This window comes from Ovis canadensis, chromosome 5 (assembly GCF_042477335.2).
Source record: "Ovis canadensis isolate MfBH-ARS-UI-01 breed Bighorn chromosome 5, ARS-UI_OviCan_v2, whole genome shotgun sequence".
NCBI lineage: Eukaryota > Metazoa > Chordata > Mammalia > Artiodactyla > Bovidae > Ovis > Ovis canadensis.
The window spans coordinates 70,212,120-70,230,318 of record NC_091249.1 but is presented as its reverse complement, the minus strand read 5'-3'; the positions used below and the strand labels follow the sequence as shown (position 1 = coordinate 70,230,318).

At 35.4% G+C, this 18,199-nt stretch overlaps 1 protein-coding gene across 4 annotated transcripts in view; it reads right to left on the bottom strand.

The window, feature by feature from the left end:
• Positions 1-9,062: 9,062 nt before the first annotated feature.
• RBM27 (RNA binding motif protein 27) overlaps positions 9,063-18,199 on the bottom strand; it is a 59,410-nt gene continuing 50,273 nt past the window's right edge. For all 4 annotated transcript variants that reach the window (XM_069592330.1, XM_069592332.1, XM_069592331.1 and 1 more), the window contains 2 exons: positions 14,216-14,326; positions 9,063-12,300 (listed from right to left, as the gene is read on the bottom strand). In XM_069592330.1, the coding sequence (XP_069448431.1) occupies positions 12,217-12,300; positions 14,216-14,326 (195 nt within the window). In that variant the 3' untranslated portion in view covers positions 9,063-12,216. The remainder of the gene's footprint in view (positions 12,301-14,215; positions 14,327-18,199) is intronic.

Sequence of the window (18,199 nt, the reverse complement as noted above, 5' to 3'; positions counted from 1 at the left end):
TAAGAGAGGCTCATTTTTTTTCTGTGCTGTTTTCCCTTTGGGGTTACAGCGTAGTAGTAGAATGGAACCCACAGGTGATATTCATTACCAGCCAGTGGAAAAGCCCCTCGTCCCAGATCTAGTGCAGATAGAACCAGTACCAAAAAGTTCACAGCTACTAGCCCCCTGTTTTGATTTTACAGTTGAAGTGCAACTCTGCCCATGGCTTCTGGGTATTCACACTAGGTTAGCCACTCCAACAATAAGAAAGAATAAGGCAGAAAACAAAGAGGGACTCCCAGTGAATTAAGCATGGTGCCCCCAGCAATCCCTGAGAGAAGCATATTGCTATAACCTCCTTTCTTCCTAAAAGGGAATCCTTTGCTACAGGGAATGGGTTGTTGTTTTTGTTTTTTTCTTTTAAAGAAGACAAATTCCTGCAGTTTTATGAATAGAGAGGTGATATCCTGAGGAAGCGTAAAATAAAACAGAGACTCATAGACCTAGAAAACAAACTTACGGTTACTAAGGGTAAAGATTGGTTTGGGATGGATATGTACACACTGCTGTATTTAAAATGGATAACCAACATGGACTTCCTGTATAGCACAAGGAACTCTGCCCAATGTTATGTAATAACCTCAATAGGAAAAGAATTTGAAAAAGAATAGGTACATGTATTGATATATGTATAACTGGAATTATTTGCTGTACACCTGAAACACAACACTGTTAATCAACTACTCTCCAATATAGAACAAAAAATAAATTAAAAAAAAAGAAATGTGAAGAGTCTCAAAGGAGAATACCTCCATCTGGTCACTTTAATGGTGTGGTTAAGTCTGAAGTAAGGAGGGGAAGCAAGCAGAGACAAGGTTCCGTCTTCTCCAGAGCAAAATATGTGTCTATTTTCAATCTGAGTGTTTAAAACACTTTTATCTCCAGAATGTTCAATAAGTCGACATGTTTGTTTAAATAATTACTATAGAAACTAAAAAAGAAGTGTGTAAGAGTTTTAACATGATCCTTTTCACAGGGTCTATCACCTCACTGATAATTTTACAAAGAGATGGAGAAAATGACAGCTTGCTTTTAAATATTTTCTTCCTTCTATGCTGAAACACACAAGCCATGAACAATTGGTACAGGTATTTCACATAATTTGTACTAATGATATATCTATTCAAGAGCTAATTCCAGTATCCTCCAAATATATTTGGTATGGAAAATAGTTTCATTAATTTTTCCACTGTAAATATTTTCCTTTGGCCATACCCTAAAGCATAATTCACTGACTATGATGTACATACACTTCACGGAATTGCTCAACCAAGGAAAAATCTCATTTTGTCAAAGAGGTTCACAGTTTTCTGGTGGGGGCAGATCACAGGGCAACCAGTACAGGTGATTCTGAAGTGTGACTCTGTTAAGCAAATTCCCAGTCAGTTCAAAGGGCTTGAGACTTTGGGGGAATACTTAGGCTTTTCTGTGGTACATTACATAAGCACATAAAATACTTACATTCTTCTGTGGAAGACTAGACAGGAAACCAAGCCCCTTCATCCAATTGCAGTCTGAAGCTTGGAAGATGGTCAGAACATACTATATTTGACCACTTTGTGGCTACGCGTAATATTCACTAACAATTGGTTAAGATTACAAAATATCATTATCTAGTGTCTGGTGGTCTTTATCTCCTTGATTAATGTGACATATTAAAGAAATATAAAGGTGCAATCTCAGATATAAAGTATTCACCTCTCTTCTCCAACATTGCTAAGCATATTTAGGTGATTCCACAAGATTAACAACCAAAGTAGGAAATTCAGTTGTAGTTGAAAACAGCTCCATTCCGCTCCAAACAGCTCCAGGACAATCTGATGAAGCTTTGAAGATCTGCTAATAAAAGTTTGCATTTCACGGGGTACTTTCAGAGGTATTATCTCATTTAATGCTTATTTCAATCCTGCAAGCAATAAATGGGTTCTGAAATTATAAAGCACATTTTATGTGTAAACTGAGCATTCAAAAGATTGATTAACCTCAGCTCATACAGCTATTGGGCTTCTCAGGTGGCGCTAGAGGTAAACAACCCACCTGCCAATGCAGGAGACATGAGATGCACAGGTCGGATCCCTAGGGTTGGGAAGATCCCCTGGAAGAGATCATGGCGACTCACTTCTTGCCTGGAGAATTCCATGGACAGAGAAGCCTGCTGGGCTACATTCCAGAGTCGCAAAGAGCTGGACATGACTGAAGGGACTTAGCACGCACTGTACGCATGCGCGCGTACACGCATGCACACACGCACGCAACTACTAGTACATTAACACAGAAGGAAGCAGTGTTAGCAGCTGTGCTTTGGGGGCTTTCCCGGTGGTCTAATGGTTAAGAATCTGCCAATGCAGGGGACACGGGTTTGATCCCTCTGGGAACATCTCACCACATGCCACGGCGCAACTAAGCCCAGGCGTCATACCTGCTGAGTCACTGCTCCGCAAGAAACCACCGCAATGAGAAGCCCGCCAACCGCAACCAGAAAGTAGGCCCTGCTCTCCGCAGCTAGGGACAGCCCCTGTGCAATAATAAAGACCCAGCACAGGCGAAAGTAATTTTTTTTAAAGCTGCACCTTTAAGTCAGATTGTATTGTGGCTTCAAATCTTGGCTTTGTTTTGAGACGATGACCGGTCTGTGCCTCAGCTGTCCCTTGGATGGAAAGGGGAAAATCACAGTATACCTCGTAGAGTAAATGAGAATGTTTGAAAACACACAGTACAGAGAGTCACATGATGAGCACTGAAGTAGTGTCCAATTGAGTTTGACACCACGCCTGGGCTCTCTCGACCCCTGAGGCTAAGGAACACCCCAGCTGTAGGAGAGGAACTTCCTTCATCAGACCTGTGGGTCTTAAACATTCTGCTCGCCATCCCTCTCTGACTGGGAATAGTGGAATAAAAGTACACCAACAAAAAAAAATGGTACTATGCTTAAAGAAACCAAGACTGAAATTGAAAAGAAACAGACTTACAGGAAGTACATCACTGAATAAAAATAGCCTTCACAGTTTCAAGTTTACAATTTCTTTTCAGTATAATTTAAATTGTGGTGAAATGAAACAAAAATACACTAAATAAAAGGCAGAAAAGCGTTGTTCTTTATGAGACTTCCCTAGTTCTTCAAGTCATTTATGCAACAGTTATTAAAAGAACTTCTACTTGCAGGCTATTTTACCTTGTCAAATTTTTAAAAATTTCTTATTTATGAAATAAGAAAAAAACCCATTAGGTTTCTGGGCAAGGCTGGTTGGTCAAGGATTACCGTACTAAAATGTTGAATACTATCAAAAGTCATTGTCATTTTCTTCTAAGTATTCAAATTTTCTTTGGATTCTGACTCATGAAGGTCACAAAGAAAGGAAAACAAGTGATACTCTCTGTTGTAACCTATTCTTATGCTCTGAGTCTGTAAAGTATCAAGCTGTGTGATGATCACAGAAACCTTGAAATGAATAAAAAGGCAGTTCTCCTGGATCATACAACAGGAGAGACAAAATACACTGTGTACTATTTTACAGACAATGTTCAAAGCTTTCTGGACATGTTTGAGTGTACCAGTAGGATTCTTCAGTTTCTTTTTCCTAGACACAGCCTTTTCTGAGAAAGTGATAGGTGCCTACAACTCTTAAATAGCTTTCCAAAGATACTATGAGCTCAGTACAAAAGCTAGCCATAAAAAGAATCCTTATAGTACTTACTTAAAACCTTAACTTCTACATAAATTTTAATCATTGACTTCAATCTTTAAAGACTTTGGTCCAGCTTTATCTGATTTATCAATAACAGTCACTGGAAGATATGAAACTAAGAGTGGCTGAAACTTCTTTGACATACTGTGGTCTCAGGAGGCAACACAGCACCATTCTATTGCGATGACTCCAAATAATTTTCACATGAATGGCTAAAGTGCAGAAATGTATAATTTATTAAGATTTAAATAAATCACAGGGAGAGAAGTGCCTTAACATAATTGATAGAAATTTTTCAAAAGAAAATAAATAATTCCAAGAAATTAAGTTCTATGTATAAAATTCTTCCTCATCTTTGATATTTCAAAGCAAAATGTGCTCATAATGCTTTAAAAAGAACATGTATGCTTTTTTAGCATTTGATGAGTTTTTTTTTTAATGACTTGATCCAAAATTTAGAGGAAATGCCTTTCTAAAAAACTGTTAACCTGAAGAATGTTATAATCATTCTTTTTTTGTCTTAGCAATTTCCAGATACAGTTCCCATACTGGAAATATTCCTAATAGCTGCTAAATTTCTCAAGAGTAAAAAATTTTTTCTGTTGAATCTATTAGAACATGTCTACTTTTCTCATGGGCTGTTGAAAAATGAAAAAACCCCTTTCTCTCAGGGGTGCTAACATCTTTTCCTTTTTGCCGATGACAATTACTACCGTATCATTAGTAGCCAACAAACATCTCATGGTTGCCAACATAGCTAAAATTAGAAATCCACAGGATTCAGAATGACATTACTAAAACAAGAAATCTGAACATGTAAAAAAATAACTCCATAAACAATAGAACAGTGACATGAACATCAGTTTTATTCACTGAGAATATACTCTTTTAAAAAAGTCTATGGCATAAACATAACTATGAACAAACACTGCTATTCTCAGCACTTTCTGTCTAGAAGATTCAGTATACTATATGAAAACATCATTAAATTAAAGCATATAAACTTATTTATGTACACCATGATTTTTTTAATGCTAAGGTTAAAAGGAAGAAGGCACCAGAAATATTGAAAAACACAAAGAAGCAAGGTAGAAACACTCCAAGATTATCATAATTCTGTTTGCCACAGGGAAAATATTTAAGATAAAATTGAAAATAAAATAAACATAGGATATAGCCAAATTATTGTCAAATGTATCAAATTGGCTGGCTGTACATTATGGAGGTCACAGAAAATTATTACTTTAAAATGCTTCCCCACAAATTAGCATCTATAAACACTATGCTCTGTGGTTTCCAATATACTACCTAAAAATAGCATTGCTCCCCAAGGGAGCCTGGTTCCAATCCAAGGCAGATGAGCTAGATGGAGCCAGAATGGCAGTATTTGACAGACACTAATAAAAAAGACCAGTGACATTCCACAGACTTGCAATACCCCATTTTATTAGAAGCAGCAGAGCAGAAAGGTTAAACACAAGCACATGGGAGTCAGACCCATGTTCAAATCCTGGTCCCACCACTACAGGCCATGTGACCTCAGGGAAGCCACTGAATCTCTTCTAAACTCAGTTTTCAAGGCCAAAGGGAACAAGGGAGCACCTTTTTCAAAGGGCTGCTTCAAGCAGAATGCAGGCAAACTACTGAACTGTGATCTGGTTCACAGTCTGCCTTCAACACATCTACTGAATTGAATTCACCAAAGTGAAGAGTTTATCAGCCAGTTTAATAGAAAATAGTTACTTGGCACCACTTATCAGAGAAAGTCAAGTTTTATTGCTTAAGGAATCCAGAAAGGATTGTACATGGACAAGAGGGTAGAAATACTGAAATGTACCAATAATGTATTTTCCATGATCTATGTTGATTTCATTACTTTGCAGATAATGGTTTTCTCCTATGGATTTCTGAAAATATGGCAAGCTTCTCACTGACATGTTCTCCATCTTTCCCTTTATACTTTAGGAAGGCCCAGACATTTGTTGTTGCTGCAGTTTAGTCGCTAAGTTGTGTCCTACTTGCCATGCTCCTGTCCATGGGATTTCCCAGGCACAACATTGGAGTAGATTGCCATTTCCTTCTCCAGGGGCTCTTCCCTACCCAAGGACTGGTCTCTTGCATTTCCTGCAGTGGCAGGCAACTTCTTCACTGCTGAGCCACAAAGGAAGCCCCACTTCTTTCTTATATAGGGGTTTATCAGTATTTGCTATTTCTTATGAACCTACAGGAGAATATGTTTTAAAAGGGTGAAATTCAATTCCAAAATTCAATTTTGGAATATGTCCAGTTTTCTCACAGAGCTATCAAACCTGGTTTGTTTTTTAATGATTTTTAGCTAAGGTGAACTCTCAGTGCAAAATTAAATTCAATGCCAAATAATCTTTTCTTGATTCACAGACACTAAGTATTTGTAGTAACATGGACTTTATGGGCAGTTTTTTTTTTTTAACATAAATAATTCTTGCAAATTGCTTTAAATTTCATAAAAAGTAGCACCAATATTCTAGTATTCTACTCCCTTCTCAGGATAAACAATGACAAAAATATAAAACTGCAGGAAAATTCTAAAAGTCACTCATAGTTATCTATTACAAAAATTAAAAACTATGAAGTAACTTCATGCTCAAGAGCACCAAGTAATCAATAAAGAGACTGATGCATACATTATTTTCACCTTTGATTTATTTTGTAAAATTTATTTTTGGCTGCACCTTGAGGCATGCAGGGTCTTATTTCCCCAACAAGGATCCAATCCATACCCCCTGCTGTGGAAGTGTTGAGTCAGAACCACTGGACTGCCAGGGAAGTTCCTTTTATCTTTAATTTTTAGACTAAAGGTCAACTTCAGACCCCAGACTACTTTTCCAAGCAAAGCACAGAAGATAATATTTTATCATTTATACTCAAAATCGTATTGACAATGTCACAGGAAGAGGGATTTAAAAATGCAATTCACCCTGCAACTTAATAGGCTGGTGTTTTCCAAACTGCAATTCTGAAAGCAAAAGAGTGGGTCCTGCCTGACAATAGAAAAAAATATCAGGTGCATATAAAGTTGTAAGGGCAAGCAATGTCTGGTAAACTTTTTGTTTGGCATGTATGTACATATACATTGGGTTGCAGTGCAGAATGTTTTCTACTCTTAAATTCAGTTACTGCTCTAAGGCCCACTAAATTTTGCCTTCTGGAGCCCCCTACAGGCTTTAAATGTTAAAATCTTGAGTTTTACAGTAAATATAGTAAGCCTTTTGATGGAGGGTGTTCAGGAACTAGAACTTGATTGTTTACACAGGAACAGTCGCTTATACAGATAAATAAGCAGCCTTTGGTCTAAGAACTGAAACTAATGTGCACAGCCTCAACCTTGAAGTTATACCATCCTCAAAAAACCATATTAACTTGGCAAGGTCAATCTTAGCCCTTCTTGTTTAATTTAAAATTAAGAGAAATGTATCAGTATCTCACAAAAGAAGCTGTTTGGGGGCAAACTAAGAAGAGACAGAATCACAAGGACTTTAGTCTTGTTAACAAGACATTCACTTTTATGAGGTTTTCACAAAGCAGTGTTGAAAACTCAAATCAACAGAAATGCAGCCAGGCAACTAAAAGGCTTATTCCCATAAGCCTACTCCCCAAGAATGGTTTGAGTAAAGAGCAAAAATTTTGATCAAGTACTATTACCCCGACTCAACTGTTTTAAGAACTAAGGGGTCACATATCAAGGTAACAGAACTCTATGAAGTGATTAGAAAACTGAAGGGCTGTATAGGTAATACAGGCTTCCATTGAGAACAAACTAATAGGCTATAGGCTAGGGCATTATTCCCTTGCTCCTCTTTCATAAGAGGAAAAATATAAATACAAAGTAACAATGTTTATCATGCTTCCTGACTACCACAACCCAAAATAAAAATTTGAAAAAAAAAAAATTTGCAGACTTTTTGCAGAAGCCTGAGGAGACTAAAACCACAAATATCCTACAATCATCAAACACTATTCTGACCTTAATTTCACCTGTATCAAGTCACCCATCTCAAAGTGTTTGGGATGGTTTAGTAAACCTAAGGTTGATTACAGGACCAGGTAAATGGTAGATGATCCTGTAGAAAGGAGATCACTTGGCAGTAAATCAATTTAGCATAAATGAAGGTGATTCATAACACATCGATTAGAAGCAGTTTTCTTTTTTTTTTTTAAATCAGTGTTGGTTGGCTCCTCAAATAGATCTTTGAGACTAAAAGTGATACAAAATGGACAGGTCTGACTTGCAAAATTTTGGTTCCTTTAAAGCAAACCTGGCACATCTTAAAATGATCCCATAGGCTAACTTACATACTCATCTTTATTGGAACATAACTAGACCCAGTCTAGATACTACATTTTGCAATTCAAAATGTATCCTTGGCTTTAAAATAATTTCTACCAAAATTAGTAAAAACTTCACATAAAGCCAGTAATTTGTTTAATGAGAGCTCCATTTTAGTAAAATGTTTGACTTGTTACTATTAAACAAATGTAACTATGTTCAGAATTATGCTTGCCCTCCCCCAAAAGCCTCAGACTAATGTTTACTATAAATATATACTGTATAAATTACAATCTATTCAAAACAAATGGTAACACAGCTTATTTGCTACTTAATTCATAAAATATGGCTAAAACTTTATTTGAAAAGAAGGAAAATGAAATTTACTCCCATTCTTTAGTATTTTCCTGTATAAACTGAGATTTGAGGAACGACTCTTCTTGGACAATGAATAAACATTTGGAGGGAACTATATACAAAGAGATTTCAAAACAAGAAAATGGGAGCCCAAACGATATACTTCCTTTTCCCATCACCACCCAGTCCTCTTGATTAAGATCACTCCTTCTCTTGTTATTCCTCACTAAACAGCCATCACAGTTACTACAGTTTAAATTCAAGGTGTTCTTTCTTTTCTCTCTATTGTGCTTATGGGAAATATCCTTCCTACTGTTTGTTGGCATCTTGAATATCCTCAAGATAATACTAAAATAACTGCTTTTGTAAAATAGTTTGTGCTTTTATCTGGGATACCAAGACCCATTCATGAACAAACTATGCTATCAAGTTTACTTGTAACACGTTAATGCCCTTCCCTTTTGCTTCCAAGAGCACTCTATCTATCAAAGGAGTTATTCTACTGAATATTTAAGTCAGTGATTTTGGTACCCAAATTCAGATTGAGTGACGTTCTCTCATGTACATGAACTCAACATAAAACACACAAACATATCCATCACTCATTCATTCTCACTCAAGCAAGCATACACACACATTTTCTTTCTTTCCAGAACAAGCCAGAATTACAGCTCTTTTGGTGATTGTTATAATTTTTGGAATGGTTCATAAATTTTGCAAATTCTTTTAAATTTGGAACTTTTATCTTTTTTTCTTTCTTTTTTTCCCAATTGTGAACCATTCCATATTGCATCTTTATTGCAAAAGTCAACATGCTTCTTAGAAATTCAGATTGTAATTGATAAAACAAACATTACATATATGAATTTAAATGTATAAACAGTTAGAAATTCAACAATATCTCCTATTATACTATTACACAAGTTCACAATTTTGTAAAAACTATAATACAGGCATACTATACATCAAGAGGAACCACTATTCCTTTTCACATGATTTTTTTCTTTTTTTAAAATAATGATCTATACCATGGACCTTTCTTCTTCCACCCTAACAAGACATTTTCCAATTTATCACCTTAGCTAGAGACAATGTTTTCTCAATGTTACAACATGAAGCAATTGAGGGAAATTCTACATTCCCCGGGGTTACCTTTTTAAGCCTGGGCAGTAAGCCACTAGTAAAACCAAGCTGACCAAGCCAGGCTGGTGGTTGTTATTGCTCAATAGCTACTTAGAAAGATGTCATACACATTCAAAAGAACAGAATTTGCCTCAGATGGTATGTGCTATTTCTGTAAGTGAAGATGCCAAGAAAACAAGTCATGTTTACTTGCTTTTAAGAGAAATTCTAACGGTTTGGGATCTCAGCCCTAAAGGAAAAAATACATACATTCAACTAGTTTATGCCAATCTTAACTTAAATTTTCCAATATTCAATGCATATTTTGAATTATTTTTGAGAGTCAAACATTAGAAATGACATTTTGAAAGAGTTTTAGTCCTATTTAAGGTGTATCAAAAACTAAGTTTTAAAGGGCCTAAAAACTTACTGGAAAAAGTGTCTATTCTTCACTTTAACATCCTTCTCTTTCACCCCATCTCCCCCAAGAACTAAGAAATCAAACAAATCCTTAACTCTCTCTGTACTGAGAGTGTAATAAGATGTCAATTTTAGGTTAAAAAAAAATCATATGAAAAGGAATCTCATTCTGCTGAACTGTCTACTGAAAATTTTCTTACAGCTCCATTAATTTACTGTAATTTTCAGTTTCCAAATACAAAAATACAACAATTCTTATTGAAATCTATACGCTGGTAGTTTTAGTACACAAAAAAAAAACCAAACAAATTATTTACAAAATTATACAGTTTAAGAAAAAACTTTGTACAAAAAATATATAAATCCTTTGTTCCCTCTATCACGTTTAAACTGTCAGGACTCAAAATATTCACCACAATGAATCTTTCAAAATATATACTGACTGAGCCACAGACATCAAGAAAATTTCATTCGAGATGATGGAGGAAGAAGGAGCAAGATTGCTTATTCTAGTACCCCACTGCGATGTTTTCCTTCTCTTATAAAGCTTTGTGTTATCAGAAATGTCATAATAACCTAGAAAGAGGAAGTCCTTATCATTATGGAGGGAAAATTTCATAAAAACTTAAAAATGATCCTGGTTTGACACATCATTCCAGGAAAATATACAGAAGAGGAAAGATAATCAGAATGTGGGATTTAACTTCTTATAGCCAAAAAAATCTAGAGTCCTGATGGTTTTAAATTTCTTAGTGAATAGTTTCTACTGTGAGAAACAGTCTCTTTACCTCAGGAAACAAAATCCTTGACATGGTGATCACCAAGAACCTTCTGAAGCCAACAGAAGGTTTCAAATTTTCACACCACACATATTATAAAAACATAGATGTATATATCCTTGAAAAAGTGATATCCTATTTACATTAATCATTTTATTTCCCCAGGGGTCAATACAGTGTAGTGTTGCTCCTCTGCTTTTCCATCTAACATTCAGAACACAAGGACATAAATTTACAGATATATTTTACTTAACAGATACTCTACTCTATACAGTGTACAGTAAAAATGCACACAGTGAAGGAAACTGTCTACTGAAGATGCATATGTTCATGGATAGCAACAAGCTACAAAATTATGAAAATATAAGGTCATCTGATCAAAGTCAAGTTATGACTCCCATTTATTACTAGCATACCCATCCCCCTACCCCATCTCCCCCCCCCAACCTACCCCCAGTCACCTCACCATCATGGTTTAAATTTAGGAAAAGCATTTCAGACACTTTTAAACCCTTTTGCATAACTATTAACTGAAATGAAGCTTAAAAAAAAAAAGCTGGTGACTCTCCCCACAAATCCTTCCATCATTCTCATTAAAATATCACTTATTTATCAAGGTGCTGGTTTAAACTTTTTATTGGAGACTGACTTTTGGTGGCCCCAAAGAATCACTTATCTCAGTAATGGGTAAGTCAGGCTATTAATAAAAAGACAGAAGAAAGAAAATGGGGATGAGAAAGGGGCAACAGATAAAAGCCTTTTTTATAGTCTGAAAATATGAAAAAAAAAAAACAAACAAAAACCCATAACTGAACCAATGCTTGATAATTTCAAAGCAAACTAAAACTCAGTAGCAGAAGTTCAGAAGAGTTAATGTGATGACAGAATGGAAATACCACAGAGCTTGCCTGGCACTGAAGAACAGTTATGATTAACACTAAAACAGTACTCACTGCTGCATATTAAATCCCCCCAAAATTTAGATTGAATGTAAGTTGGGCTCCGCCTCAATAAAAAAATTAAATTTACATTTCTTCCAAGACAACTCTTGAAAGCCAAAGGGTATTTTAATTACAAGTATCTCCTACTGTCTGACGACCCACCCATAACAGCTGAGAGTTAAGAGATTCCAGGCGATTTGACATTTAATGAAATTTTATCAGCAGATTATAATCCAAAATAAAATTTCTGAACACCCTGTCATTTACATCATAATCCAACACCAATAGAAACAAAAACAGGTGGTGTGGAAAATAAGGCTCTAGAGATTATCCATGTCATTCCTGTGGATCTTCACAACTGTGTAAAAGTCACTAGGCCTTTGGTGCTTTAATATCATGAACAGTTATGAGATGTATTTAAATAGCAAACTTGCTGTCCTTACACCTACTGTGTCAAAAAGAAAAATAAAAAAAATTTTTTTTTGGCTCATTGACTTCTTTAAATAATTTTAAAAAGTTGTTCTTCTAAACAATATTCCTAAAAATTATACAAGTCGCATCAGATTTCATCTTCGCCATGAACGAGACTCATATTCATCTTCGTCTTCGTCGTCGTCATCATGCAAAAACAAATCCGAGGTTTCTGTTTCCTGAAAAAAAGAGGGTAAAATCTGCTCAGTGGCACAAGAAAACTAAGTAGAGTACTTTTTAGGCCAAAGAACAGACTAGTATACAGTGCCCAGACTGGATTTACAAGTGATAAACTCATAGAATATCTTTAGTAAGTAAGTAAAGTCATTAAGTGTGTCTGACTCTTTGCGACCGCATGGACAGTAGCCTACCAGGCTCCTCTGTCCATGGGATTTTCCAGGTGAGAGTACTAGAGTGGGTTGCCATTTCCTTCCCAACCCAGGGATTGAACCTGGGTCTTCAGCACTGCAGGCAGATGCTTTACCATCTGAGCCACCAGGGAAGCCCAAGTATCTTTAGCGGCAAGAAAAACTAAAAATGTTTAAAATACATATACATACACATACATATATATGTGTGTGTGTATATATATATATATTTGTCTCCCTTGTTAATTTTGCTAGTTTAATAGGAGAAGACTTCCATTCTAATATCATCAGGAAAATTAAAAAACATATAAATGTTTAGTGGGGGGTGGTTACCTATGACACATTTTTGATTAATTTTATTCTATTATTTTAAAAGTGAGAAAAATAAATAACCACTTGAACTTCTGAATTTTTCCTCTGCTGTTGCTGCTGTTAAGTCACTTCAGTTGTGTCCGACTGTGTGACCCAACAGACAGCAGCCCACCAGGCTCCCCCGTCCCTGGGATTCTCCAGGCAACAATACTGGAGTGGGTTGCCATTTCCTTCTCCAATGCATGAAAGTGAAAAGTGAAAGTGAAGTCGCTCAGTCATGTCTGACTCTGTGCGACCCCATGAACTGCAGCCCACCAGGCTCCTCCGCCCATGGGATTTTCCAGGCAAGGGTACTGGAGTGGGGTGCCATCACCTTCTCCGGAGTTTTTCCTCTAAAAGCCAATTATTTGTGAGAGAAGAATATAATAACTTTCCTATGACACTGATATTCCAAATCTACCATAAAAATCTAAAATCTTACAAACATAACAAAGTATCTACAGACATTCCCAAAATACCAAGATTTTTCTGTTCTTAACAAGGGAAAAGTTTCTCCTTTTGTAAAATTTTCTGCTGTAGGTAAAATTACCCATTTGGTCAGGAAAACTCTTGATCAGCCATAAATGCTTGCTATCTTTTAAAACCAAAATTACAATGAATGAGGAATAACTTGCAATGCTCCCTAAAGTGTCTACTTTAATAAACTAACTAGAAATATAGGGGTAAAAAAGCAATATTAGTTCCCATTGTTTTAAGAAGCTGATTAATTACCCACTTGGTCAGGAAAACTCTTGATCAGCCATAAATGCTTGCTATTTTTTAAAATCAAAATTACAATGAATGAGGAATAACTTGCAAGCAGTGCTCCCTAAAGTGTCTACTTTAAGAAACTAACTAGAAATATAGGAGTAAAAAAGCAATATTAGTCTCCATTGTTTTAAGAAGCTGATTAATACTTATATTATTTAAGTCCATGGTTTTGCTATTCTTTCCTCTTACGTCCAACTTCTTTACACTCTCACTTTAATGAACTATACATAGAAAATAAGAAACTCAAATCTATTGCTTATGGAATTTGAATAAGTGAAAACTAAAACAACCAGATGCAATTTAATTGTTCCCTTAATCCACATCTTTATTTAACAAAATAAAAATGTCCAGAGCCCCAATAAAGCCAAAATAAATGCAAACTTTATAAAAAGAATAGTTTCGCCTACAACAGAAAATAATCCCCAAAAGAGCTTTTTCATTTCTGCACCTGTCCTGATTCTTTAATAAACTTCTAGACTAGTGTTAATCACATGCATGAAAAAACTCACTATGTATTTTAAAATTTACATTATTTACTTTAATGTCAAGAAAAGCATATAACTGGAGAACAATCTAATTCAACTCTTTTTAGTTGTTAAATTACCTCCTCCTTGACTTCTTCTTCCTCAGTCTCAGTGGATACAGAAGGCACCTTGGTCTTGTGCCATGATATTTGTAGCCGACGGTCTTTGAATTTTGACCCTTGGTTTGCAGGCTAAAATAGATTTTAGAACACAAGAGTTTATACTCACATTTACTAATGATTTCTTCAAATTGTGTGCTATTAAAAGTTTAATGATTATGTGAAGGAAAAAAAAATCTGTTAAAATGGATCTACAAATAATCTCCAATGAGAGCTAGAAAAAGTGATGTTCTCTTTAATTAGAAAAACATGTCTGGCTTTCCCAGGATAATCCATGATTAATGCTGATGCCACATAAATTTTAAGATTTGTCTTGGTTTGGAAGATAATTTATATACAGTCATTCTACTTGGAAAAATCATGATGAGGACAACAAGTACTACTTTAATATGATTACTGACATTTCATATTGATAATTACAAATTCAGAGTAAAATCTTATAGATGTAAATATTTAAAAATCATCTATTCATCTCATGACATCCCTTCTATCCCAATCTATATCTGATTAAACTGTTTCCATTTCCTTTCCCGAAATGCCATACGACGACAAACACTCCACGGCACATCTATGCATCCCACAAATGTTAAACACTATCCTGCAGTTTTGTTTTTGTTTGCTTCTGCGAATGTGCTCAGTTGTGTCCAACTCTGCAGTCTCATGGACTGTAGCCGACCAGGCTTCTCCGTCCATGGAATTTTCCAGGCAAGAATACTGGAGTAGGGGATCCTCCTGACCAGGGATCAAACCCAGATCTCCTGTGTCTCCTGCACTGGTAGGCAGATTCTTTACCACTGAGCCACCTGGGAAGTCAAACACTATCCTACCTACCTCAGGGTAAAATTACTCAGTTTCAAATGTATTTCTTGTTATTACCATCTAAACATTTTTTTCCCTCCCCATCAAATTTCAATAAGAGAAAACAAAAAACTCGTGGGATATATTAAAATGAATATCAGAATTACTCATTTTAATATGTCCCATGAGTCAAAATGTTTGTGTTTACCATCTTTTCAAAATTAGGTAGTTACTAAGTGAGTAGATATTAAAAGTTATCATGAGGAACAAATTTTTCTCATGTGAGGTGACAACAGATGTTAACTAATTTTATAATCATATATGTATATCAAATCATTATGTTGTACATCTGAAAATAATAGTGTTATATGTCAATTATATCTTAATAAATCTTTAAAAAAGGGCAACTTGTGTAATTTGTTGATTTGTTGTTGTTATTGTTCAGTCACTAAGTCATGCTTGACTCTTTTGCAACTCCATGGACTGTAGACAGCCAGTCTCCACTGTCCATGGAGTGGGTTTCCATTTCTATTCTCAGAATGATCCAGATCTTCCCAACCCAGGGATTGAACCTGCGTCTCCTGCATTGGCAGGCAGGTGAATTCTTTACCACCAAACCACCAGGGAAGCTCCTAATTTGTGTAATAGACATCCCTTACTCTATCCTTTAACATATGATGAATTATAGAGACTTGATCAGCATTCTGTTTATTCCTACATTATTTAAATTCTTTCCAGTTTTACTGAAGTATAACTGACAAAACTGTAAGATATTTAAAGTGTACAACGTGATGATTTGAAACACTGGGAAAAGATACCCTTCCTCCTTTGATCAACACATCCATATCTCACAGATTTAGCCTTTAGGGAGGGGGCTAGAACATTTAAGTTCTAACCTCTTAGCAAATTTCAATTATATAATAGTCTAATCAACTGCAGTCACCATTAAGTTCTTAGACTTTGTTATTTCCATTTTTAAATAAAGATACGTTACTTTTACTAGTAAGAAAAAGCAATATAAAAATTTTAATCTGTATTAACTGGGTTGCTTTCCAAAGAAGGCAGTAGTTCTATCCTCCAGAAGGAATTTTAAGGCATTAAATGTATTATATTTCTATTAATATTATTGAAGGAAGAGGAGAAATTTAATTTGCATGCAGCCAGGAACTAAGAATATAAAACTCCCACTACCTAACTTGCAACAAATAAGATTAATAAGTAGAATAAAGATGTATTTTAACATCTTTAAGTTCAAGTCAGGAACTCTCATACAACACTGATGGGAATCTAAACTGAAAAAACTGATGCAGTTTACTCAACAGTTTCATCTACATCAACAGAAATGCATACATATATTAAAAGACATCTAAAATAATGTTCATTGCAACACTGTTCATAAAAATGAAACGGAAATAATCCAAATACCTATCAATAGGAGAATTGAAAAGTAAATTGTGGTATGTTTATACAACTGAAAACTATACAGAAATAAAAATAGCAAACAACTGTTACATGTAATAACATGAATAAATCTCAGAAATATAATGTTAAGAAAAAAACCAAATAGACAGACACACTTCAAAACAGCTTCACTAAAACCCATCAACCGGTGGGAGGGGGGGTCCATGTTTGGGAACGCATGTAAGAATTAAAGATTTTAAAATTAAAAATAAAAAAAAAAGGAAAAAAAAATAAAGGTATTTTTAGCTAAAAAAAACATAAAAATAAAAATAAATAAAACCCATCAACCATCTTTTCATTGATATAGCCGCTCAATGAGCTTTTCACAATCATTAAGGACAGTAAAAGGATACTAAAAACAAATCTTTAGCCTCTGTGAGATATGAAATACCTCAAAGAAGAGCTGCCCTGTAAGTTTGTCAAATCTACTTTCAATAATGTCTCAGGCATATGTATTTCTGTTTTTTTTTTTTTTCCAAAGAAAGCACCCTATACTGCCCAAGTACCTGTTATCAGAGTGTTTTCTAGCACTCAAGACTGTCTGATAGCACCCTGTCAAGACAAAAAACAAACTACAAAACACCATCAAAACTAACAGTAGTGTCTCGTTCTTTAAGCTGCCTCCTGTGCCTTGGCTTTCTTTGCTCCTTCCCCAAATGTCTGGACATGTCCCATAATGCACAGAGTGTTACATTTCAGACTTTTAAAAAAATGTATGTATGTAAAACTTAGTTATTATAACTATTCTATAATGACTCTACTTATGAGAAGGGCAGAGAGCCAATTGAGCATGACTTCTGGGTTAAAACTTAAACATTTACATATACATCTCCATTAACCCTCAGGATAGAGCAAAGCAGCTTCCCACCTCACAAGATAACCACCTTTTTTAACAAAAACTTTCTGCAGAGCCAAATTTATGAAAATCCTGCTTTATATTATCTAATGTCACCTCAGCAGAGCTGGCCATGGATCTAAACGCCCAACTATTTGGCAAGGAGATTCAAATGTTTATAATCGACACTAAAGGACAAAAATCAACGTTCACTCGGGCTCCAGAAGAACACCCTGTGCACATACAGTGCTCCTCCACCTGTTACCTTCTTTACTCCTAAAAGAAGTCTCTTAAAGACAATCTTCCACTTTACAAAAAAATAACTGTCAGACTAGTGAAAAGAACTGGCTCGAGAGTAAACAGGCTACACCCAAGATGGCTCTCAAATCTGGACATTTTATAACAAGCTAGCGTTCTCCAATGACCAGGGCAAAACAAGGTTAATGGGCATCAAACTAATGAAACTATAGTGTGATGTCTTGCTGTGTAAGATTTCCTTCACCACCGTTAGGGCTGAAAATGCTTCTCTCAAAAAAGTTGTTTGAGGAATAGGGACTGTGGATGTCAACAGTAAACTGTGTATTATCACCTTGGTCCTGTATGATCTCGGTTGACTTTCTTAAGCTTCACTTTTCCCATCTTTATATGTGGGATTTTACATGTACTTTATACAGTTATTTAAGATTACATGAGATCATGCATGAAAATGCTCTAGCACAAATAACACTCAGAAAATATTTACTGAATGAATTAATGAATGGTTAGAAAGAGAATATATACAAAATAATAGAAACATTTACCTGTGGCAAATATTTATTTAAATGTTTGTCTAAAAGTAAGTGGTCATCACT